The sequence below is a fragment of the Chrysemys picta genome, chromosome 1 (genome assembly GCF_011386835.1).
Source record: "Chrysemys picta bellii isolate R12L10 chromosome 1, ASM1138683v2, whole genome shotgun sequence".
NCBI classification, from domain to species: Eukaryota; Metazoa; Chordata; order Testudines; family Emydidae; genus Chrysemys; species Chrysemys picta.
In genome coordinates, this window is record NC_088791.1 from 48479298 (window position 1) to 48505283 (window position 25986).

General features: G+C 42.8%; 1 protein-coding gene across 1 annotated transcript in view; it reads right to left on the reverse strand.

Annotated features, from left to right (window-relative positions):
- TES (testin LIM domain protein) overlaps positions 1 to 25479 on the reverse strand; it is a 44945-nt gene extending 19466 nt beyond the window's left edge. The window contains exons 1-2 of the mRNA XM_005285746.5: positions 25038 to 25479; positions 605 to 690 (exon numbers count right to left, since the gene is read on the reverse strand). Of these exons, the coding sequence (XP_005285803.1) occupies positions 605 to 690; positions 25038 to 25064 (113 nt within the window). The 5' untranslated portion in view covers positions 25065 to 25479. The remainder of the gene's footprint in view (positions 1 to 604; positions 691 to 25037) is intronic.
- Positions 25480 to 25986: the final 507 nt, after the last annotated feature.

Below are 25986 nucleotides of genomic sequence, written 5' to 3' on the forward strand. Positions count from 1 at the left end.
TTCCTATTTATGGCCTTGATTCAGCAGGATTCTTAAGCATGCACCTAACTTTTAAACACAAAAATAATCCCATAGTCCCCATTGAAGACCACTCACATGCCTGAAGCTAGGCACTAGAGCAGAGTGAATTCTTTCAGCCAAAATTCCTTTCTTCCCCAGTTCAAAAATTCAGGTCAAGCAAAACAGTATGAGGTTGTGCTGAATTTACCAAAAATTGTTCCAACTGCCTCCTGAAACATTTTATTTAGACATTTTTTTAAAAAAGTTTGGATTTTTCCATTCAAAAAAGCTTTCATTTCAAAATTTACTTCAAATTTTTTATAAACCTAAAAAAAATATATTTGGTTTTAAAAAATAGTCAGCAAGAAAAAAAAAATAAAATAAAAAGCTATTATTTGCACAGCTCTACAAGGCACAGCTCAAGTACCTGCCAAATTATGGCCCTCATCCTGTAAACACTTGAGCATATGCTTTAACAATAAAGTATTTGAGCAGTCTGATTGAAGACAACAGCATTATTATACTTATACCCCAGAAGTAAGTATATGCATCAGTGTTTGTAGGATCAAGCCTTATATTTTAGCCAAGTCACACTTGTACTCACCTCCAGAAGTGTAGTTCAAATCCTTCACATTTATCCTTGCATTTTAAGCATGGGGCACCAAATCCTTGTTCATGACCTAAGCCCATCTGTTTAAAAGTAAAGTGAAAGCTTTTATGAAACTTAAAATTATTTTTAAAGAGATTATATTTTGCATCTCAGTTTCCATTATTTTTCCCTTACATTTTATGATCAAGATCTTAAGTGTCAAAGAAAACAAGTTTGAATAATCAAATGACAGCTTATGGAGGATGACATTTTAGTCATTGAACCAAGAACAGAGCCATAAAAGCTATTCCATCTAGTTTTAAAGGTAAATACAGAAAACATTTAAATTGTACATATGTTCAAATGAAGGATATAAACTACAGTCAAGAACTCCCTCAAGACATTTATATGCATTAACTTCAGTCAGAGGTCAGGAATAAAAGAATACAACATCACGAGGATAATGCCGGATATTGCTTAGATGTTATTAGCCACTGAATAGCTAAAAGTGCGGCGTACCCCGTCCTCAATAATGTTGTAATCAGTGTAGCATATTCTGTTCTCAATCATTACCATTGGCCCACCTTTCTCTGACACAACAGAATATATCTAGAGAAGGGCAATGAGAGTAAACAGTAGGGGAATGCTTTCATATATGGAGAGAATAAAAGTGGCTCGTATTTAATTTGGAATGCAGAAGAACAGGAGAGAGTATAATAAGTGGTATGATAAAAGCCAACAATTGAGTGATATTTGCCATTCGCATAATACAGCAACGTAGCAGTGAAATTAGAAGGTCGAATAATTTTTCAGCTATCAAAAAAAATTAAAAGGTATATCAGGGTAATTCATGGAATCATCAACATAGATTACTGCTAAGGAGTTAAAGATTCCAAAAAAGGACTAGACACTTGAAAGAACAGAATTTTTATTTACACTTGCTAGAATGACAATGACCATCAATCCTTATTGTCATACAGTGCAAAAAATACTCCTTCTCCGCCCACTAGAATGCATGTGTGCACACACCATTCTTCAGATTGCCAGCAGTATATTTGATGTGGGAAGAAAGGAAGCAGTGGTGTCAAATACCACTATATCAGACTAGACTAAATTATTGGTTAGATGTAATATGGTATTTCTTATGCCTCTAAAACAATGAAGCAAAGCAAATCTTTTTATAGTTTAGTCCAGGGTTTCTCAAACTTCATTGCACCGCAACCCCCTTCTGACAACAAAAATAACTACATGACCCCAGGAGTGGGGGGGACCGAAGCTTGAGCCCAGCTGCCCTAGGTGACTGGGCCAAAGCCCAACCCCCAATGTTCTGGGTGGGGGAGGGCCAAAGCCGAAGCCCAAGAGCTTGAGTCCCAGGAAGGGGGCTTGTAACCTGAGCCCTGCCACCCAGGGCTGAAGCCCTTGAGCTCTGGCTTCAGCCCTGGGCGGTGGGGTTCTGGCTCTGGCTTTGGTCCCGGGTAGTAGGGCTTGGGCTTTGGCTTTGGCCCCAGGCCCCAGCAAGTCTGAGCCAGCCCTGGCGACCCCATTAAAATAGGGTCACGACCCACAGTTTGAGAACCGCCAGTTTAGTCGATGGTTCAAATTAATTATTCAGCAGCTTATGTTGCAGTTTGCCATCTTAGATAGAGCTCTAGTTATTCTTACTGCAGTATTTGTGATATGAGTAACATATCTAGAATTGAGAAATCTGCACTTATGTCAGACTGATGAACAAGCCTTCCAAGAGGGAGCTAAATAAACTAATGTCACAGGAAATGCCATTTCTGGCAGTTGAAAGATTAATCAAATGTCTATTAGTGTCACCTTATTACCCTTGAACTCTTCTGATCTGTGGTCTTTGGGCTTTTCCCATGAATCCATAGTATGGGAGAGGACATATTTTGTCCTCTACCGTTAGCTACTGCCCCATAACTTAACATTCCTATGCAAAACTCCGGAGTGATTTTCCCTACTTCTTTCCCCAAAAAACTAGCATTTCAAAGGTGCATCCTTTAGATCATGGCTGCACCTTCGTCACCCTGAAGGTTCAAGGTGATGGATCCTAGTTTGCACGGTCAGTTACCCCTCGCTGGATGTGCTAACCTGAACCCAGCTCAGCAAATGTTTAGAAGATAATGGATTTATAGACAGGACTTCTCTCAACCGTATTCTACTCTATTAAATAGGAATGTGACAAATTAACATCAAGCTCACTTGGCTAAAAACAGATCCCTGCAGGGGGCCTTCCAACTGGGGTTCAGGGATAAGACACGCTGATGGGAAACTCACTAATCATTTAATTGGCAAATCCTAGCCCTTGTCTGATGGGGAGGTAGGGTGACTCTAGGTTATGTTTAAATGGATTTCGAAAGCCAACCTGAGGGCAGGGAGAGGTTTGGAAATACGTGGCTTTGGACTACTGAAGTTCTCCAAAAGTAAGAGGATTTAAAAACCACTTAAAATAAACTCTGAACAATTTCATGAATATTTGATAATCTCCCTCCCAATTCTTCTCAGTCCTAACTCAGACTGCCTGCAGAGAATGCAAACTAATGCTAAGCAAGATCACTTTCCCTGTATGCTACAAATAGGCAAAAATTATTCTTGCTTTAAAACAGAATGCCAATAAACTTTATTTACCTTCATATTAGAAGCTTTTAGAGGATATCTAGTATCATTTACTTGCATGTCATTTTTGTTTACATAGTACACTGAAAGAAAGCCTTAATATTGCAGACATGAACAATAGATGCATCTGAAAAATATGTGAGAAAGATTTCCTTATTGAAGATTGCCCGGTCTCGGAGGAAAAGAATTTAGGATTTAAAAAAAGGTCACTTACATCATCCCTGTTTCCTGCATAGCTCAATGACCCGATAAATGGACAAACCATTCTTTATAGAGCCATGATTATCTCCATTTTATCTTGACCAGCTAATCAGAATTATCTGTGATTAATAACTTATTCTAGTGCTAGTCTAACATGTCCAACCAAACAGAACCCAACAAGCATGGTTACACAAAACACCACATCGACTATCAGCCATCATAGATGAAAGACAAAGTCAATGAAGGAAAAACCCAGTTTTAAACAAAGATCAAGAACAGTGGTGGGCAACCTGCGGTCCATCAGGGTAATCCGCTGGCGGGCCACCTGACAGTTTGTTTACATTTGCACAGCCGCCCGCAGCTCCCAGTGGCCGCAATTCCCAGTTCCCGGCCAATGGGAGCTGCGGGAAGCGGTAGCCAGCACGTCCCTGTGTCCCGCGCCGCATCCCGCAGCTCCTATTGGCTGGGAACTGTGAACCGCAGCCACTGGGAGCTGCGGGCAGCCGTGCAAATGGAAACAAACTGTCTGGCAACCCACCAGCGGATTACCCTGATGGCCTGAGTCATGCCTGTGGGCCACAGGTTGCCCACCACTGATCAAGAGAGTCATTTAACTTAAGCACCCAAAGTCCACCTCATTGCTGGGTGCCTACAATATTTCACAAACCTCTGCTGCATTATGCATTTGTTTTATGCAAAATAAGATTATGTTTGACAAAACCTACCGAAGTATAGAATCAGAAGTTCAGTTCATAAAGAAAACTGTGGATTTAATATACCTAGACTTTTGTAAGGCATTTGATTTAGTACTGCATGACATTCTGAATAAAAAATTAGCACTATGCATTATTAATAAAGCACATATTAAATGGATAACGAAATGGGTAATGGATCTCAAAAAGTAGACATTAATTGGGAACCAACCAACCTTCACGTGTACTCTGCACTTGCCAGCATGTGTTTCTAGTAGGGTAACACAATCACTGGGGATACAATCTGCAGATGACACAGATTGGTGGAATGGTAAATAATTATTAGAACAGGGTAGTCATACAAAGCAATCTGGATCGCTTGGTGAGATGGGCCCATTGAAACAGAATATGCTTTTTAAAAACACAGTTATATGAAAGTTAAACATCTAGGAACAAGTAATGAAGGTCATACCTACAAAATAGGGGACTGCATTCTGGAAAGCAGTGACTCTGAAAAGGATTTAGGGGTTATAGTGAACAAGCCATACAATAGGAATTCCCAGTGCACGGCCATGGCAAAAAGGGCTAATAAGATCTTTGGATATATAACCTGTGGAGTAGCAAGGCAATTTTATGGATAAAAATATGGAAAGAGTTAAATAGGGACAGCCTAGGGTCCTCATGAACTAGTTACTTTAGAGAGCTTGAGTTGTTTGATACTTAACCCCATCTCCATTTCCATCCCCCGGCCAAAAAAAATAAATAAATTCTGAAGTTTCTGTAAAGAGGTTAAGCCTGTAAATTCATATAGATTCACAGGTTCCAAGGCCAGGAGGGACTATTATGATCATCAACTCTTACCTCCTGTATAACACTGGCCATAGAATTTCCTCAAAATAATTCCTAGAGCAGATCCTTTAGAAAAACATCAAATCTTGATTTTTAAATGGTCAGCGAGTAGAAAGTTGTTCCAATGGTTAATCACTCTCAATGTTAAAAATGTGTGCCTTATTTCCACTCTGAATTGGTCTAGCTACAACTTCCATTCATGTTCAGAAATGCACTAGTCTCTACCCCACTATATGGTCATACTCATTGCCTTTGTTGAGAGTAGAACTACTCATTCCACCTCCCAAAATAGTTATTTAGCATCCATAAACAAAACTGTTGCAGAGTTTTGTCCTTCACGTGTACTCTGCACTTGCCAGCATGTGTCAAGTAATATAGTCAAAGAATATTTAGTAGATGTGTCTTTTGCTTCAGCAGTAAGGACGGACTATATACATAGAACTGTAGTCAATATTCATTAGCTGACTACAACAGACCACATATGGTGCATGTCAAGGCTGCTTCCCCACTCTGAACTTTAGGGTACAAATGTGGGGGCCTGCATGAAAACTTCTAAGCTTAACTACCAGCTTAGATCTGGTCCGCTGCCACCATTCCCAAGTGGATTCCCTTCCCTGGGAAGCCTTGAGAAACTCTTCACCAATTCCCTGGTGAATACAGATCCAAACCCCTTGGATATGAAAACAAGGAGAAATTAACCATTCCCCTCCTTCCTCCCACCAACTCCTGGTGGATCAAGATCCAAACCCCTTGGATCTAAAAACAAGGAAAAATCAATCAGGTTCTTAAAAAGAAGGCTTTTAATTAAAGAAAAAGGTAAAAATCATCTCTGTAAAATCAGGATGGAAAATAACTTTACAGGGTAATCAAACTTAAAGAGCTCAGAGGACCTCCCTCTAGCCTCAGGTTCAAAATATAGCAAACAAAGATAAACACTCTAGTAAAAGGTACATTTACAAGTTGAGAAAACAAAGGAAAACTAACACGCCTTGCTTGGCTATTTACTTACAAGTTTGAAATAGGAGAGACTTGTTTAGAAAGATGTGGAGAACGTGGATTGATGTCTGGTCCCTCTCAGTCCCAAGAGCGAACAACAACCAAAACAAAGAGCACAAACAAAAGCCTTTCCCCCCCCCGACCAGATTTGAAAGTATCTTGTCCCCTTATTGGTCCTTTGGGTCAGGTGTCAGCCAGGTTACCCGAGCTTCTTAACCCTTTACAGGTAAAAGGATTTTGGAGTCTCTGGCCAGGAGGGATTTTATGGCACTGTACACAGGAGAGCTGTTACCCTTCCCTTTATAGTTATGACACGCCCCCCCCAAATCACAGATAGTGTTGGACGTCCGGTTCCACACTGGCTGTGATTTCTTCCTGGAGCTCTAGGAGAAAACAGAGTTAATAAGACACATGTATCTTTAGACATACTACTGATTATATAAAAACTAACAATATGTTCCATTCCAAGAACAATTTTTAACCAGTTGACTCTGGGAAACTTTCCCGGGAGAGTGCATCAGCCACTTTGTTAGAAGCTCCTGAAATGTGTTGTATTTCAAAATCAAAATCTTGAAGAGCTAAACTCCACCAAAGAAGTTTTTTGTTATTCCCCTTGGCGGTATGAAGCCACTGTAGCACAGCATGGTCTGTTTGTAGTTGGAAACGCCGTCCCCAAACATATGGGCGTAGCTTTTCCAGCGCGTACACAATGGCGTAGCATTCCTTTTCGCTGATTGACCAGTGGCTTTCCCTCTCAGACAGTTTCTTGCTGAGAAACACAACAGGATGGAATTCTTGATCCGGTCCTTCCTGCATTAAAACTGCTCCCACGCCTTGCTCGGACGCATCTGTGGTTACTAGGAACGGTTTGTCAAAGTCTGGGGCCCTTAGCACAGGGTCAGACATGAGTGTTGTCTTAAGCTGGTTAAAGGCCTTTTGACACTCATCAGTCCACTGAACTGCATTTGGCTGTTTCTTTCTGGTTAGGTCTGTCAGAGGGGCGGCGATTTGGCTGTAGTGTGGTACAAATCGCCTATAATATCTGGCCAAGCCTAAGAAGGATTGGACCTGTTTCTTTGACTTTGGAACCGGCCACTTTTGGATAGCATCCACTTTGGCCTGTAGGGGATTTATAGTTCCTTGACCCACCTGGTGCCCCAGGTAAGTCACTCTCTTTTGGCCTATTTGACACTTTTTAGCAGTTAGTCCTGCCTGCCGGATGCGCTTGAAGACTTTTTCCAGGTGCTCCAGATGTTCTGTCCATAAATCAGAAAAAATGGCCACATCATCGAGGTAGGCAACTGCAGATTCTCCCAATCCCGCTAGGAGACCATCTACAAGTCTTTGGAAGGTGGCGGGTGCATTTCGCAACCCGAAAGGGAGTACATTGAATTTATACACCCCTGCCTGGGTGACGAAGGCTGACCTTTCCTTAGCGGGTTCATCTAGTGGTACTTGCCAGTACCCCTTGGTTAAGTCTAAAGTAGAGATGAATTGGGCATGTCCCAATTTCTCCAATAGCTCATCTGTGCGTGGCATTGGATAGTTGTCAGGACGAGTTACAGCATTTAGCTTACGGTAGTCCACGCAAAAGCATATTTCCCCATCTGGTTTGGGAACTAGAACCACTGGAGATGCCCATGCACTATTAGAGGGGCGGATTATACCCATCTGTAGCATGTCCTGGTATCCCTTTGTATAGCAGTTTGGGCATGAGGTGACTCCCGGTAGGGTGGGGTTCTAATTGGGTGAGCATTACCTGTGTCAATGGAATGGTATGCCAGTTCGGTCCGTCCTGGAGCGGCTGAGAAAATTGGTGCAAAGCTTGTGCACAGCTCCTTGATCTGCTGTCGCTGCAGACGTCCAAGGGTCATGGAGAGGTTCACCTCTTCCACGCCACCATCCTTTTTTCCTTCGTAGTAGACACCTTCAGGCCACTCCGCATCATCTGTTTCCTGGGCTGTAAACTGGCAAATGTTTAATTCTCTGGAATAAAAGGGCTTAAGAGAATTAACGTGGTATACCTTAGGCTTTATGTTGGAGGTGGGGGAGGCTATGAGATAGTTAACAGCTCCTAGGCGCTCCTGGACCGTGAATGATCCTTCCCACGATGCTTCCATTTTATGGGCCTGGAGCACCTTTAAGACCATGACTTGGTCTCCTACTTTGAAGGACCGTTCTCTGGAATGTTTACCATACCAGGCCTTTTGCTCTTCCTGAGCATCCTTTAGGTTTTCTTTAGCAAGGGCTAAAGAGTGTCGGAGGGTGCTTTGTAGGTTGCTTACAAAGTCTAGAATGTTAGTTCCTGGAGAAGGCGTAAACCCCTCCCATTGCTGCTTCACCAACTGTAATGGCCCCTTAACCTCGCGGCCATACACAAGTTCAAATGGTGAAAACCCTAAACTGGGATGTGGTACAGCCCTGTAGGCGAAAAGCAACTGCTGCAACACTAGGTCCCAATCATTGCAGTGTTCATTTACAAATTTACGTATCATGGCCCCCAAAGTTCCATTAAACCTCTCCACCAGGCCATTAGTTTGATGGTGATAAGGAGTGGCAACCAAGTGATTCACCCCATGAGCTTCCCACAGGTTTTTCATGGTCCCTGCCAAGAAATTAGTTCCCGGATCTGTAAGGATGTCGGAGGGCCAACCTACCCTGGCAAAAATGTCTGCTAATGCCTGGCACACACTTTTAGCCCTGGTGTTGCTTAAGGGTACTGCTTCTGGCCATCGGGTAGCAAAATCCATGAAAGTCAGTATGTACTGCTTTCCTCTGGGTGTCTTCTTTGGGAAAGGACCCAGAATATCCACAGCTACTTGCTGAAATGGGACTTCAATTATGGGTAGTGGCTGGAGAGGGGCTTTAACCTGGTCTTGGGGCTTTCCCACTCGTTGGCACACCTCACAAGACCGGACATAATTAGCAACGTCCTTGCCCATTCCCTCCTAGTGGAAGGACTTCCCCAACCGGTCTTTGGTTCTGTTCACCCCAGAATGGCCCCTTGGATGATCATGGGCTAAGCTCAAGAGCTTTACCCGATACTTAGTGGGAACTACCAACTGTCTTTGAGGATGCCAGTCTTCCTGGTGCCCACCAGAAAGAGTCTCCTTGTATAAAAGTCCTTGTTCTACAACAAACCGGGCTGGGTTAGAAGAGCTGAGAGGCGGTGGGTTGCTCCGTGCCGCCGCCCAAGCTTTCTGAAGGCTGTCATCTGCTACCTGCTCGGCCTGGAACTGTTCCCTTGATGCTGGAGACATCAGTTCCTCCTTGGACTGTGCACTTGGGCTTGGTCCCTCTGGAAGCGATGCAGGTTCTGGGGCTGTTTCCATTGACTGTGAACCGCTGTCCGCTGGTGCACTATGTTGTATTTCAGGGCTCTGGCTGAGCCTCTTGGGTAGGGTTATCTGCTGCTTCCGCCAGTTCAGGCTCGCTTGTGCCCTCTGGCATTGGAGTTGTAGACGGGTTTGCAAGCGCTGGACTCAGTGCTGGCAATGGTTCTGGTGCTGGTTGCGTTGCCAGTTCCGGTTCTGGGACTGGCTTTGGCTGGGTCTCTGGGATTGGAACCGCTACGGCTGTTGCAGTCGTTGGCAGGGGATCCGGTTCCACCACCTTTGTCTGGGTCTCTGGTAACACAGACGGGGCCCTGGTGGACGGCTCAGGAACAGGGATGGGGGTGAAAGCTGGCTTAGCCTGGCTGCAGGTGACTATTCCCACCCTCTTGGCTAGCTTCACATGGTTGGCCAAGTCTTCCCCCAGCAGCATGGGGATGGGATAATTGTCATAGACTGCAAAAGTCCACATTCCTGACTAGCCCTTGTACTGGACATGCAACTTGGCTGTAGGCAAGGTTACAGACTGTGACACGAAGGGTTGAATTGTCACTGGAGCCTCCGGGTTGATGAGTTTGGGGTCCACTAGGGATTGGTGGATAGTTGACACTTGTGCCCCAGTGTCCCTCCAAGCGATAACCTTCTTTCCGCCCACTCTCAAGGTTTCCCTTTGCTCCGAGGGTATGAGAGAGGCATCTGGGTCTGGGGATTGTTGGTGTGATTGTGGTGTAATGAACTGTAATCGGTTGGGGTTCTTGGGGCAGTGAGCCTTTATATGTCCCAGTTCATTACATTTAAAACATCGCCTTGCTAAGGTATCACCGGGGCGATGTTGGTTGGTGGAGACTGGTGGGGTGGGGTGAGAAGGCGTCTGGGGTTTCCCTTGGGATGTGGGTGGGGCCTTGGGTTGTCCCCAGTGGTAAGGTTTTGTTTCGGCTTGCCCCTTCTGGTATTCGCTCCAACTGCTACTAGTTTTTTTCTTTTCTGCCACCTCCACCCATTTGGCTCCAATCTCCCCTGCCTTGGTTACAGTTTTGGGCTTCCTATCTAGGATGTACCTTTCTATTTCCTCAGGAACACCCTCTAAAAACTGCTCCATTTTTACTAGGGAAACCAGATCTTCCAGAGATTTAACATTTGCTCCTGATACCCAGGCATCACAATTTTTGTCAATGTGGTAGGCATGCCGGGTAAATGACACATCTGGTTTCCACCTTAGGGCTCTGAACCGCCGACGGGCATGCTCAGGTGTTAGTCCCATTCTGAGTCTGGCCTGGTTTTTAAAAAGTTCATAACTGTTCATGTGTTCCTTAGGCATTTCAGCCGCCACCTCTGCTAAGGGTCCACTGAGCTGCGGCCTCAGCTCTACCATGTACTGGTCTGGAGTGATGCTGTATCCAAGGCAGGCCCTTTCAAAATTTTCTAAGAAGGCCTCAATATCATCGCCTGCCTTGTAGGTGGGGAATTTTCTGGGATGGGAAGGGGTACCTGGAGAGGGGTTGCTAGGATTGGCTGATGTATCCGGCCTAGCCCTTGCTACTTCCAGCTCATGCTTCTTCTCTTTTTCTCTCTCCTCCATCTCTTTTTTTTTTCAGCTCCATAGCTCTCTTGTGGGCCTCCTCTTTGGCTTTTTCTTCTTTGGTAGTCATTTTCCTGTTTTCTTGTGCTGGGTCACACCCCTCTGCAGTTGACTGAAACTGGGATGCACTCAGCTCAGGCTGCTGCTGAGTTAACAGAGACTTTCTAACTAGCTACTCCCGAGGAGGTAGAAAGAAAAAAAAAAAACAATTCAGCTTGTAAATTCCTTTTACCAACTGTTTGCTCATAAATTGAACACTTCTGTTAACAAAGGCCCTTGTTAAAAAAACGTAACAACTCTGCCTTCAGGCAAGGAGAGATAAGATATGCATCTACCTTCAGCTCTGCTTTCCAAGCAGCTAGAAGGAAAAAAAAAAAATCTTACTGGCTTTTGGGTTTAAAATGATTCCCACTGCTATGCCACCATGTCAAGGCTGCTTCCCCACTCTGAACTTTAGGGTACAAATGTGGGGGCCTGCATGAAAACTTCTAAGCTTAACTACCAGCTTAGATCTGCTCCACTGCCACCATTCCCAAGTGGATTCCCTTCCCTGGGAAGCCTTGAGAAACTCTTCACCAATTCCCTGATGAATACAGATCCAAACCCCTTGGATCTTAAAACAAGGAGAAATTAACCATTCCCCTCCTTCCTCCCACCAACTCCTGGTAGATCAAGATCCAAACCCCTTGGATCTAAAAACAAGGAAAAATCAATCAGGTTCTTAAAAAGAAGGCTTTTAATTAAAGAAAAAGGTAAAAATCATCTCTGTAAAATCAGGATGGAAAATAACTTTACAGGGTAATCAAACTTAAAGAGCTCAGAGGACCTCCCTCTAGCCTCAGGTTCCAAGTATAGCAAACAAAGATAAACACTCTAGTAAAAGGTACATTTACAAGTTGAGAAAACAAAGGAAAACTAACACGCCTTGCCTGGCTATTTACTTACAAGTCTGAAATAGGAGAGACTTGTTTAGAAAGATGTGGAGAACGTGGATTGATGTCTGGTCCCTCTCAGTCCCAAGAGCGAACAACAACCAAAACAAAGAGCACAAACAAAAGCCTTCCCCCCCCACCCAAATTTGAAAGTATCTTGTCCCCTTATTGGTCCTTTGGGTCAGGTGTCAGCCAGGTTACCCGAGCTTCTTAACCCTTTACAGGTAAAAGGATTTTGGAGTCTCTGGCCAGGAGGGATTTTATGGCACTGTACACAGAAGAGCTGTTACCCTTCCCTTTATAGTTATGACAGTGCATTCAAACAGTCCCCAAATTGGCAGGGAAGCTAATGAAATGCATTGCATTTTCTCCATTCCTCTTCTCAAAATGGCATGCTTCTGAACCTTCTGAATAGCACTTTATGTTGGACCTGTGGCGCTGTTACTCTGTGCCAGACTAGCCTGTCAGTGTATCCAAAAATATAACAAAGTGCACTGAATATGCACATAAGTAGAGAATGAGAGTTTGAAAAGAGGATGGAATCAATTTCTCCATAAATGGAATTATGGAAGAAACTGGATAGATAGGTCAAATGAAATGCTGCCAGAGGAAGGTTTCTTCACGTCAACTGCTGTTAAAGAAAATGTTTTTTAAGAAAGCTATCCAAAAAAAATCTGGTATTTCAAACAAGATTGCTGATTTAGGGACAGGTTGGGTATGGAAGATAGTATAAATGTAATGAACATCTGCTTCATGCTCCTTTTCATGACTCATGGGCACAGTGTTTTAAATGGTTACAGCTAAGCAAGTGCTACCAAAAGTAGAGAAGTAGATAAGGAAGTGTTGAGAAAGTAGATAAAGTAGATAAGGAAGTGTTGTTTACTACATCTCATAACACAAGAACTACGGGTCACCAAATGAAATTAATAAGCAGCAGGTTTAAAACAAATAAAAGGAAGTATTTCTTCACACAACGCAATGGTCTTAAAAGACTACTCTACTCCATTCCAAGCTGAACCAACTGTCACAGTTGACCATCTATATATTTCAGAACTTTTAGCAAAAGCTTGCTGCTACTCTATAACCCCAGTGGCTGTATGCAAGCTTTTAATAGTTTGTTCATATGCGTGATATATTATAGCAGCCCTGAATGTCTACTATTAACCTGGATTATCAGGGATTTATAACTAGACCGCTAATATTTGACTGAGGCTGTAATTTGGCATAAAAGACTTCAGAGTTCCCCACCGACTTTTTATCAGATATGATTTTAAATCAGGCTGACAGCATTTTAAAGAGATTTTAGCACTTGCAAAAGGGCCACTACACTGGAAATCGAGGTCTTTTGTTTTTAAAAACAAAGTTAGGAGTATGGACAGTGGATGCTTCCCCACATTGTTTCCCCAGTGCCTCACTGTTTAAGTAGGTAGTCCCACCATAACAGGCAAAAGAGCAGTTTAGTCTCTGTGACCATTCAATCTGTAGCCTATAAACCAAAGTCACTAATGAAAGGGTAAAGTTAGAGTGCAGAACATCCTGACATTTCCGGATTCATATACATTATAACGCGCCTGCCTTGGTGATATGCTAAGACCTGAAATAGATTGTTACCATCGAGTATCACTTTCAGTTGCCATTGCTGTTTGTAATTATTCCTACCCACCACAATATGGATGACCAATGTAGCATAGTGCTAGAAACAAAGAAGTCATTTGTAACCACTCTACTAGTTTTGTTTTTGTTTTTTATGTTTATGAAATACAAGCCCCAAGAGTTATCACTTCTAAAGTTGGGTACAAAAGAGATAGAAGTTACCTTAGAAGAAAACAGATCATCCAGTGGTACCTCATCTGAGGAGGTGTAGTCAAGATACCTGAAATTTAACTAAAAATTTCTATTACAAATAAAAATTTGAGACGAGATAGTCCACCAGAATGCTAGCACAAGCTATTAGGAAGTGTCTTTAAAGATGAACATAGTCAGAGTCACACCCTCTTCCCAACATAGTACCCACACCTAGGGGTTAGCGCTCAGAATTCTGAGCTGTCTTTTGTTTTCCTTTATGCTTAACTGAAGAGAAAGAGCTAGGTGAAGGAGGTAAAGGACAGAAGAGACATAACTTAAAATGTCATTTCTAGAGAATTTCTACTGCAAGGTTTCCTTTCTCACTCTTGAGTGCCTCTCTTCCTTTAAAAGCCTCCTCTTACACTGGAGCCAGTGAGGCCTATTTGATTTGGCTGCCATCATGAATCACAGAAACTAAACTAAACTAGCTCCATGAAAATTTCAACCTCCAGAATCTCCAGAAACAAAGGGTACCTAAATACTTCCATTGTTTTCAGATCTCTTCAGAATTTAACAAGTTGTACAAGACGTTCTCCAAAGTTCTCAACCCAATGAAAACAGAGGTTTTTTCTCAACTCTTAAAGCATCCACACAAGGAGAAGTGTCACGTTAGGGTACACAATACTTCATGTTGGAAGACTATGCAATATGCTGTATTCTTGGATATATTATTTTGCTTTCTCTTAAGAGAAGAATCATCCACATTATTCAAGTCTTCAAAGCAAACACGAGGGAACATACTTTAAGTTCATTCTTTTATACAGGCGTCCTTGGGAGCTTTGTAGAAAACTATAAGTTCTTCTGCTTCAAGCATCAACTTTTCATCCATGTGGATGTGGAAGAGTCAAGAGAAAAAGAAAAAAAAATACTTTCCACAGTGCCCCACAACACTGTAGAAAAAGTCACACAAAAACAAACAAATCACTGACAGACCCTAATTTAGTTTAGGGAATGTCTAAAATAAGTGTAAAGACATGGACAAAGAGGACAAAATCCACACAAGAGATTCAGCTGCTGGGAGTACCATATTGATGCTATTTTGATCAGGTGATTATGTTTACCCTCATTGTTGGATTGGCTTTTACAGTAGATAAACTTAATGAAATGGAATTTGAAATAAAATCAAGGAACAGATAAGAGTTGTGTTAGATTTCACATTCCATTTCTTATGATTGCAAGTTATAACTACAATTTATGAGCAACCCACCAATAGAAAGAGTTACTGTCTTGATGTAGAGCTTTCCTACGTAGGTGTAGGCTTCCGAGACAATGCCTATGAAATTTAGTGGCAGCTATATGTTGTGACAGATTCAGACAGGAAGAATATAAGAGAGTGCTGGAAGACAGGTATATCAGTCTTCAGAATGAGCAGGCACTTGTTCCCTGGATAGCCAAAAAAAGGCTACTCCAGGCCAATTAAGACACCTGATGCCAATTAACCAGTTAAGGCCATTAGGCTAATGGAGATAGCTGGAACAAATCAAGGTCCCACTTATACTGGTTAAAAGCTCTCCTTCCAGTGCTCTTCAGGAGGCTGAGATGAAAGGAGCTGGAGGAGAGGAAGCATTGCTGAATCCTGAGGTAAGGGTGATACTAGGAAAAGGGGACCATGGGGGAAGTGGCCCAGGGAATCAAAGCAGTGTCAGTGGTGAAGGGAAAGCCAACAGCTGCTACCATTAGGGTCCCTGGGCTGGAACCTAGAGTAGAGGGTGGGCCTGGGTTCCCTCCCCACCCTACAGAGATCACCTGGAGAAGGGAAGCAGGACTCTGTCCAGGCAGGAGGCTGAATTGTGGTTACTGAGCTCTATAGAGCAACAGAGACTGTGGGGTATTCCCTTCCAATCTCCCATACTGGCTGGTGATGAAAGTAACTCCAAAGGCTGAGACTCTTGCTGCTACATGGAGAAAGAGAGGTCACATTGGGGCCTTTTTGAGTTTGAGGCCACTGAAACTGCCCAGAAGCATAGGACCCACCAATACAGGCTTGGGACTTTGTCACAATGTGTAATAAGGGCATCATGTTACACCCTTGCCCCCCAGTACATGCCACAGTTTTATTATTGTAATCTGTCTTAAAATAGGATGGTTTTACAGAGGTATGCAAAAATAAAACATACCAAAAATTTGCCAAGGATTTAGATTGGGTCCAGTTCTGCTCAATATCTTCAACGCTACACTGATAAGGCCTCAGCTGGAGTATTGTGTCCAGTTCTTAGCACCACATTTCAGGAAAGATGTGGAAAAAACTAGAAAGTCCAGAAGGGAGCAACAAAATTGATCAAAGGTCTTGAAAACATGACCTATGAGGAAAGATTGAAAAAACTGGGTTTTGTTTCTTCTGGAGAAGAGAAGACTGAGGGGTGGACATACCTTTTCAAGTACATAAAAGGTACTTTGCAAGGAAGAGGGAGAAAAAAAATGTTCTCCTTAACCTCTGAGGATAGGACAATAAGCAAGGAGTTTAAACTGCAGCAAGGGAGGTTTAGGTCAGATATTAGGAAAAACTCTGTCAGGATGGTTAAGTTTTGGAACATATTGCCTAGAGAAGTTGTGGAATCTCCATCATTGGAGGTTTTTAAGTACAGGTTAGACAAACACCTGTCAGATAGTCTAGTTATGTAGTTCTACATTGAGTGCATGGGACTTGACTAGATCTACTGAGGTCCCTTCCAGTCCTACACTCTTATGATTTAGGAGCATTTGTGGGAGAAGAAAATCCATTTAACAATATTAAGAGATGCCAGAAAAATGTTTGTATCTAAGGAGAACATTAGTGAGGATGGTCATAGCAGCACAGACAACAGTATAAATCATGGAGCTGGCTGCAGCAGAAAAAAGATTAGTATACAAGTAGTGAAAATTCACTTGTTACAATGTTCTCTAGCTAAAAATTGTATGCAAGAGTCAGAATGTAAACATTAAGGCATTGGTACACTGCCTGGTGATAAAGCCTAAAGCTATTAAGGAGACTTACTACTTAAAATTGTCAAAGAATGCTAGTCGTGTTTATTCAACTTGTACAAGTATTTGCTGGCTGCATACACATCCAGCTGTCAGAGAGATGGGAATTACAACCATGATCATAACACAATACAAAACCATTGTCCACCTTTCAATTCGATCCTAGCGATTTTTTTTTTTCTCTCCGAGTACTCCTCTTTGAGAGGGTGGGGAGGGGGCATAGGAAAAAACTAACTAGTCACATACAGAAAAAGCATCACTGTCAACAGTTTATTTTAGTCTATTCCCACTTTAAGTTTGGTAGCTTGCATCTTGTACAACAATCATTTATGCAATCAATTGAAATTGGACAATTGTGTCAGGAGACACTTTTTAAATACAATCCTAAAGGGGGGGGGTGCTTGATGTAACAGTGTATTTAGTAAAGAAGGAAAAATATTCTTTCAAGTTCCCCTCATGCTTTGTTCTGTTTCAGTAACTGTAAAAAACATTATGAATCTGACAGAGCTGTTCTTTATGACAAAGGAGGATGTTAACCATTATTCTTAACAAATCTCAGCACCAAACATTGTTAGTGATCTTTCCTTACAAGCAAAAGTAATGAGGCCCAAACAACAAGAACTGCTCATTATCTTTTCCAAACACACTTGAAGATAATCATTTAGCATCTTAGCCTAAACATAGGACAACTTTTTCACTTCAGAAGCGATTTGCTGATCGGTAGAACACACTTCAGACAGCCAGTCAGGATGCACCATGTGAGCATTTCTTCATTTTTATTTTCTTCAAATGAAGAAAAGAAATTGTTCTAAGATCAATTAACAAAAAATGGAATTAGTCATCCCCTTCCACCTCCTTTGTTTGGTTTTTTTCCTTGCAGGCAAAATTGTTAATTTGTACTGAAAAGTTAAATGGATTTTCCTTTAATTTTTTTTTTAAACACTACATTGATAGTGACTGGGCTGAGCTTTCTGTTGTAACTGGTTTCCATGGCAGTAGTAACCAAACAGAAGTGTCACAAACAGGAAGTGTATTTCAAGAGCAATTACTGAACCATGCCCTGCAAAACACAAAGTAAACTGCTCCCATGTGTACTTTAAGTGTCAAGTTAGTGTTGAGCTTTTTCTCAAATACCTTTACTAAAGATTTCCAAAGTTGTTTCTCCATTTGCATTCAGTTTTACAACATACTGGAGTATTTTGGCATTCTATTTATGGGGAGGAAGCAGACATTCCACATTTTTAAGAGCAGTGCTTTGATCTTTTTCTATCAAACTATGTGGACATTTTTACAAAGCAAGTACTATACCATGGAAGATGTACAGAATAATAGTACTCATTGACCGCTTTTCCTTTCCTCTGGAAAGCCATGCTTACAGCATGATCACATTGTTTGTAATGCAGGATGGACTATGACCTACTGACTCATTTTATGAAGTTCACCAATGTAACAGACAGGGCAAAGCCAATTCAGACTTAGGCTATGGCTACACTATGAGGTGCCACTAAAAGGCGTGCAGTGTAGCTGCTGTTTGTCAGCAGGAGAGAGCTCCCCCCTGACACAACTTCCACCTCCTCCTCCCCCCCTCGAGCGTAGCAGCTTTGTTGGCAAAGTGCCTGTGTAGACAAAGCCTTAGAACAAAGGTCTTAACAGGGAGTTTAATGAAGTGTAACTGTTCAGTTTTCTTATGTCCCCATAGTTAATTAAAGTTGTAGAACAAGACTAAACAAACTACTATTTCTAGCAAATACAATATATGCCTAACATGTCCTCAAATATTCAGCGTACTGTACTTTTTAGGTTACTTCTATTGTATAATCTTCCGTCCCCTCTTTAGATACAAGGCATTTTCATTATCCCTAGTCTAATAACACTTTTAAAAAAATCATCATTGAATTAAAGTAATTTTGTGGGGAGTAGAGTGGAAAGAGGACATTTTATATATTTATAAAGTGAAATTAAAATTAAAAAGAAGAATCAAGTTTACTTATTCCAACTACTGTTGTACTGTTAATATTGTCAGTGTTGCAATTTCAGGGCAGTTTTGGGGGACTCTCAATCTCCTGAGTACACAGGTAGCTAGCTCAGGAACTCCTCTTAACTGGACAGCAGTGGCTCCCTCCCCCAACACAGTGCAGGGAGGAGGAGTTAATGGAGGTAACAGCCCAAAGGAAGTCCCTTCCCCTGTAGCCTGGATGGCAGCTGCTGGAGAAGACAAGGCACTGGGGAGCAGGGGAGAGCAGAGACCTGCATTTTTGTATGCTCACATTCAACCTGTGGTTTACAGGTTGAAAATTTAGCTTGCAATTGTCACAAAACACACAATGGGAGTAGTTCAGAAAATAGGATACAGACTAAAAAACCCTACCATGTATATTCTGTTTGTAAATTTCATGATTTTTAGGGCAAATCTCTTGAATTCTGGGGTGCTGATTCAGTCTGAGCTCATGGATTGGTAATATCACAGAATCTCACACACAAAGAAGATTGAGTTAGTGATTGCCAAATGAGTTAGACAGCTGAAGGATTTTACAGTGTTCAGGGGGAGCTAAAATGAGTACTATAGAGCAGGCAGATTCATTACTAAGTTAAGAAGAAAAAGCCAGAGCCTGATCCTGAACTGCTTGTGCCCCTTGATTCCCCCACTGCAGTTCTCCTCAAAGGATTTTAAAATAACTGAACTACAGAACAGTTTTAAAAGAGAAGGGCGTGGATCGAGAGCACAGCTTCCTGCTACTTTGTATCCTCCATCTCAGCTCTTGGTTTGGAGGGGAAGTAGTCTCTGGGCTTGTGTATATTAGGCTATATCTATACAGCACACTTAACTCAAGTAAGCACACCTGAATTTTAGTCTAGCCTGGGTGTGATCTTCCCCACTTCAAAGATCTACCCATGTCAAGGCTGCTTCCCCACTCTGAACTTTAGGGTACAGATGTGGGGGCCTGCATGAAAACTTCTAAGCTTAACTACCAGCTTAGATCTGCTCCGCTGCCACCACTCCCGATGCTAATTCTCTTCCCTGGGTAGCCTTGAGACACTCTTCACCAATTCCCTGGTGAATACAGATCCAAACCCCTTGGATCTTAAAACAAGGAGAAATTAGTCATCCCCCCCCCCCCCTCCTCCCTTCCACCAACTCCTGGTGGATCAAGATCCATCCCCTTGGATCTAAAAACAAGGAAAATCAATCAGGTTCTTAAAAAGAAGGCTTTTAATTAAAGAAAGGTAAAAAATCATCTCTGTAAATGGAAAATAACTTTACAGGGTAATCAAACTTAAAGAGCTCAGAGGACCCCCCTCTAGCCTTAGGTTCAAAGTTACAGCAAACAGAGGTAAACACCCTAGTAAAAGGTTCATTCTCAATTTGAGAAAACAAAGGTAAACTAACACACCTTGCCTGGCTGTTTACTTACAAGTTTGAAATGAGAGACTTGTTCAGAAAGATGTGGAGAGCCTGGATTGATGTCTGGTCCCTCTTAGTCCCAAGAGCAAACCACTCCCAAAACAAAGAGCACAAACAAAAGCCTTCCCCTCCGCCCCCCAAAATTTGAAAGTATCTTGTCCCCTTATTGGCCCTTTGGGTCAGGTGTCAGCCAGGTTACCTGAGCTTCTTAATCCTTTACAGGTAAAAGGATTCTGGAGTCTCTGGCCAGGAGGGATTTTATAGTACTGTACACAGGAGAGCTATTACCCTTCCCTTTATAGTTATGACACCCCACATTAATGCATCCTCACCATTTGTGCACTTGCCTGAGTGTCTGGGGAACATCCTATGGTTCTTTGTTCTGAGATGCACTAGGAACTTTCCCAGTTAATTGTAAGAACACTTGCCTATCCTGGGGGGTGAGGAGATGGGAAGAGAAACTGGGAAGTGCATAGGACTCAGTGATTTTTTTTATTTATTTATTTTTGCCTGTTCCTCTCTGGAAAGTGAGCAGGTACCAGCTCAACTTAAAGTGGAGCCCAGGCTCAACCCATGGCCCCCACTCAGACAGCCAGCTTGGACTTAAAGCACCTCCAAACCTGGATAGATGGTACAGGGGTTAAGGCTAAAACCTGGGTAAGAGCCCTGGTTAATTGTCCAGCATAGATATAATCTTAAAAAAGCTGTGTCAGTGTACCTATTGTTAAAAGGATCCAGTTACAGCAAAGCAAATCCCTAAAATAGTGTTTGAACCAGTTAAAAAATTAAAACCCATACTTGAACCAATTTGGCAATTCAGTAAGCATTTGCTTTATTATTTTAGTCCAATGAGGCAATGAAAGATTTCATAAAAATGGCCATACTGAGTCAGACCAATGGTCCATCTAGCCCAGTATCTTGTCTGCCAACAGTGGCCAATGCCAGGTGCTTCACAGGAATGAACAGAACAGGTAATCAAGTGATCCGTCCCCTATTATCCATTTCCAGCCTCCAGCATACAGAGGCTATGGACACTTCAGAGCATGGGTTTGCATCCCTGTCTTTCCTGCCTAATAGCTATTGACAGACAGGAAAGACAATGTGTGTGGGAGTAGGGAAGAAGAATTATAGGCTCTGATTTTGTTCTTTAGAGCTTGAAAGGAGACCTAGAAGTATCATCTTAGCTTCATCACTTGATGTTTACTCTGCTACTAAATACAAGATACTCAATATATTATAGAAAAACCAATACTGAATTGTCAAGGGATGTCTCTTTTCCATTTCTAGTGTCTATCAACATTGTATCTCGAAGTTTTCATGCCACACTCTGCTCAGTCCATTGTCCCTTGTTTTTTTAGAACTGAACTATTTCAGGACAATGAATTACTGTTGTGCACCAACTACACAGTAGATTTAGGGCACCAGATACAAAAACATCCATTTCTAACTTCTGACTAGACACCAGGCCAAGTTTCTCCCTACAAAAATGAGAATGTTCTGCAGTCTGGACATAGTGATTACTCAATTATCTTGTCAACTCTGGGGTGGCAAACCTGACAGACATTATTGATAATTTTGATTAATTGTTTTAGACAAAAACAGTTGGATAAAAGTGTTAAGAAAATAAAGTGAAAAGGGACTTGGAGAGAAATGGGAGAAAAGAAAACAGGGTTAAATAAAGAGTAGAGAAGGCATTAGTAAGAAAGACAGCAGGGATTCATTTGTTGTGTAATGTGGAAATTCAGGGCTGTGGCCCTTTTGTAAATTCATGGCAGTATAAAACAACTTTAATCAAAACACTATTCCACCCCCCATTAGGGAAAGAAAAGCAGTTGTACAATGAGGGCTGGTGATTTACTTCTAAACACAGGATCACACCGTGAAGCTTTCAGTTCATCCTGTTGCTGATCTGTCAGAGGGCTACTTTCTTTTCTTTTGAGAAATGTAAATATATTCTTTTGTTTTAAAAAAATGGAGGAGAGGTGATAAACCAAACTATGGAGAGTTTCTTATTAATGTTTGGGAGGAGTCTTCCATATCCCTGACTTCATAAGGTTAACTTATGAAAATGCAGCATGCTGCTCTTATTGTGTCAGCTTCAAAGTTTGTAGGTCTCGGATATCTGCAGAAAAGTGTTTGGTGAAAGACTAGCTTTGGAGTCTGAGAGAAGTGAAAGTTGGGTTAAAAACAAGACAGAACAAACAGAAAAGCCCTGTGTGTAATTATCTTTCACTATTTCCATTACCTATTGTATGATTTAAAGCAGGTGTTCACCCATGACCATTTTGCTCAAACCAATACCAAACTATTAAGCAAAAGTAGGTGTCATCAGGTTCTATCGGTCATCATAACTGATATGCTAAACTATGAAAACACAGGTCTGAAACTTTAAATTTTAGATTTACTCTTCCCCAGCTCTTCATTGTGTACAAAGATGAAATATTTCAGAAAGAGTGGGGACCCTGAGGTTGTCAAACATCTAAATATTTTACAGGGGCTTAGAGTGCATTTCATAACTGCATTCAAAAGAATTGAGGGTTTTTTTACTAATTAAGGTTCCAGTTATATAAGAGACTGTGCAGGCACATCTCTGCCATTCTGTACAGCCCCATTAAAATCAATGGATCTGTGTGGCTGCACCCATCTACCGTCAAATGCAAGATCAGGGCCTAAGTGATTTTATAGAATCTGCATACAACATTAATCAATTTTTCCATAGAGATTACATCACCACACACTAACTCAGTGTAAGGTTAAGAGTTAGGCATATTGGCTATACTTGAGGAGTCAGAAATGAGGAGTTAACCTACAGTCCCATGACACCCTTGTCATTTTGGTAAGCTTCTTTCTAGTAGACAGACATTTCTTAAATCTTAGGCCGTGGCTACACTTGGCAATTCAGCCAAGTGAAGCGCAAGTGTAGTTGCGCCGCCAGCACTGTGAGAGCTCTCTCGCAGCACTGTAAGTACTCCACCTCTCCGAGGGGAGCAAGCGTGCAGCACTGCGAGCGCCGATTACACTGGCGCTTTACAGCGCTGCACTCGCTGCGCTCGGGGGGAGAGGGCATCTTCACACCCTTGAGCGCAGCAAGTTGCAGCGCTGTACAGCACCAGTGTAGCCAAGGCCTTAAACATCATTTCCACTTTTTTTCTAAACAAAAGAACATTTTGGATGTCTGCAGGTTTGGATAAGAGCAATAAAATCATTTATAAATCTCTGTACCTAGCCAAATACAGTACCGCAAAAATGTAAAACATTCACACTTTAACACAACCTTTGTTCCTCAAGACAAGTTTTGACATAACTATTTAAGACTCTTCCAGGTTTAAGTTTATTACACACGCATTTGTCACTAGATCTGGAGTTCTCAAACTTCATTGTATGGTGACACCCTTTTGACAACAAATTACTACATGACCCCAGGAGGAGGGGCCAAAGCCTGAGCTGCACCACCGTGAGCTGGGGGGCCAAAGCTGAAGCCCAAAGGCTTCAGCCCCAGGCAGGCGGCCTGTAACCTGAGCCCCACCACCCAGGGTTGAAGCCCTCCGGCTTTGGCTTCAACCCCAGGCAGTGGGGTTCAGGCTTCAGCTTTGGGCCCCAGAAAGTCTAAGCCAGCCCTGGTCATGACCCCATTTTAATGGGGTTGCCCACTCTAGGGTCCCAACCTACAGTTTGAGAACTGCTGAACTAGATAAAATGAAATGGCAAGGTTCCTTTTTAAATAGATCAGTTAAGTTGAAACCACACTAGAAAAAAGACAACTCCTCAAAAATCTATTTAAGGCATCCTTGTTACAGAATTCCACATATGATATTCCATCTGCCTTTCCAAAATTCATTACTGAAGAAATTTGCATTTAACTAGAACTTTGACTCTCCATCTGCTTCTCTTACTTACCTCCAAAACAAATAATTGTGACGTCACAACAAAGTTTGATATCACGTAGCAAAGAGCCTGTTTTCCATGTCAATAAAACAAGGTCATCAATAGACAAGACATACAGAAAATGAAATCCATAACTGACTCAAAATGGAATATTCTTCCCAAAATGAGTCAATTGGTCTTTAACTAATTCAGCCAGTATAGTTTAAGGATACTCTAAAGATTTCATTGAAGATGCCCTTTATACACGGTATATACATGAACACAGGTTAGCATGTCGGGTATTATTTTTTCAGGGTTCAATTGTTCTAATATGGCACTAAACTTTTTGGTTTTTCCTATCAGATTAAAAAAAATTATGGGCTGCAGGATCATAGGCCTGGGGTCTAGAGAGCAATTTTCTGTATTTAAACAATTGCCACTACAGGTGGAGAGAAGCCTTCTTTGGCTTAGAGGCTGGGGAAGGACAGTGGGTGATGGTGCCTCTCATTTTATGCAAGTTTAATCTGGTCACATTAAACAACCCTTCCTATAATCTTCTACTTTAAGAAACAGAAACAAATTACCAACTTCCTCCCAGCCACCACTTTCACACATACCCACCACCACTACCCACATTTACAAGTCTTTGAAGGCTAACAGCAAAGCTAGCAAACCTGAGCGAGAACAAGGGAGGGGCCATGCATCATGCTCTGGGTTTGGAGAGCTTCACCTCATATTCTAATGGGATCCAACTCAAAGAGCCCCAATTAACTGGCACAACTCACTCCCTTGAGAAGACAGCAGCAGTTTGACGGAAAAGTCAACATAATTCAAGCAGATCCTGCCCAACATAAGATTTTTGGGGGTGGGGGTCCCACTCCATACTCCCCCCGTTAGCTATGACTGAAACAGATGCATTCTCGTGTGTGGTGAGCTTATCTATCCCCTCCCGATCAGACACCGCAGACAGGACAGCGGCTGCGATGGATCTGAAGGGGGTGGGGGGAGCGAGGAGAGCAGACAGGGCTGCTGCTATATAGGAAAAGAACAACGAGGTGCAGCAGCGGGGATCTGGAGCGTTGTCCGCCCCAGGAGCGCCCGGGGCAGGTAACCCAGGAGCCCGCCCAGCGCAGCCCAGCGCAGCACAGCACAGCAAACCCCGCCCGTACCTTTTTCACTTTGCTCTCCAAGTCCATTGTCTCTCTCCGCTGGGAACAAGGCTACTCGAGCGGAGGTTCAGCGGGAGACGCTCACCAGCGGCACGCGGATGTGGTTAGGGCTGCGCTAGCCTCACCCCTGCTTGCACCCAGCCAGAGTAGCTCTTACACTCAAACTTCCGCTGCCCTGCGGCCGCGGCTGCCGCGGGCGGAGTGGCAAGGGAACAAAGGAGCTCCCCAGCCAATCCCGGTGTAGCGGCTCGCTGGTCTGCGAGCCAATCAGAGTCTCACACCGGGCTCCAGCTCGCTTGCCGGCTGAGCAGCAGCCCGGGGCTTGCAAAGGGCCCGACTCAGGGGGTGTGGCGCCTCCCCGGTTCAGCGCTGCGCAGCCGCAGCGGCAGAACGAGCGTGCTCCGAGCCTGGTGCCGGTCTGGGAGGAGCTGCGAAGTTGGATGGGGGCAGAGGGGTCTGAGTTGGGCTTTTGAATCATTCACAGACTGAGTCAGCTGATAAGGTCATGGAGAAGGTATTTGCTGGCGCAACTCTCCAGCTTTGGGCAAATCCGCCTGGAAGTTTGGTTCCTCCCAAAGAAGGGGAAATGGCCTGAAATCTAGTGATGTATTTTGGCAGGAGACTGGATCAGTGCCCGCCTCTCTAAAACTGCCCTCACATGTTCGATAACTTCCCAGGCTCTGTTTTTTTTTCTGGGGTTTGCCTTGTCCTTTGATAAATGTATTTCCTCTGCCTTCAGCTCTACTGCCTTTGGGCAACTTGCCCCACTCTAAGGAATTTCACCGATAAATCACTGCGGTCCGAGGATGACAAAGCAGCTCAACTGAATGTCAAGATGACACAAGCTATGTTTAAAGAAAATGTCAGAGGGTTAGATTTTTGGCTCTGTCTATGCTACAGTTTGGGCCATCTGGCTAATTGCAGGCTGCTTGGCTGGGGCATCACTTTT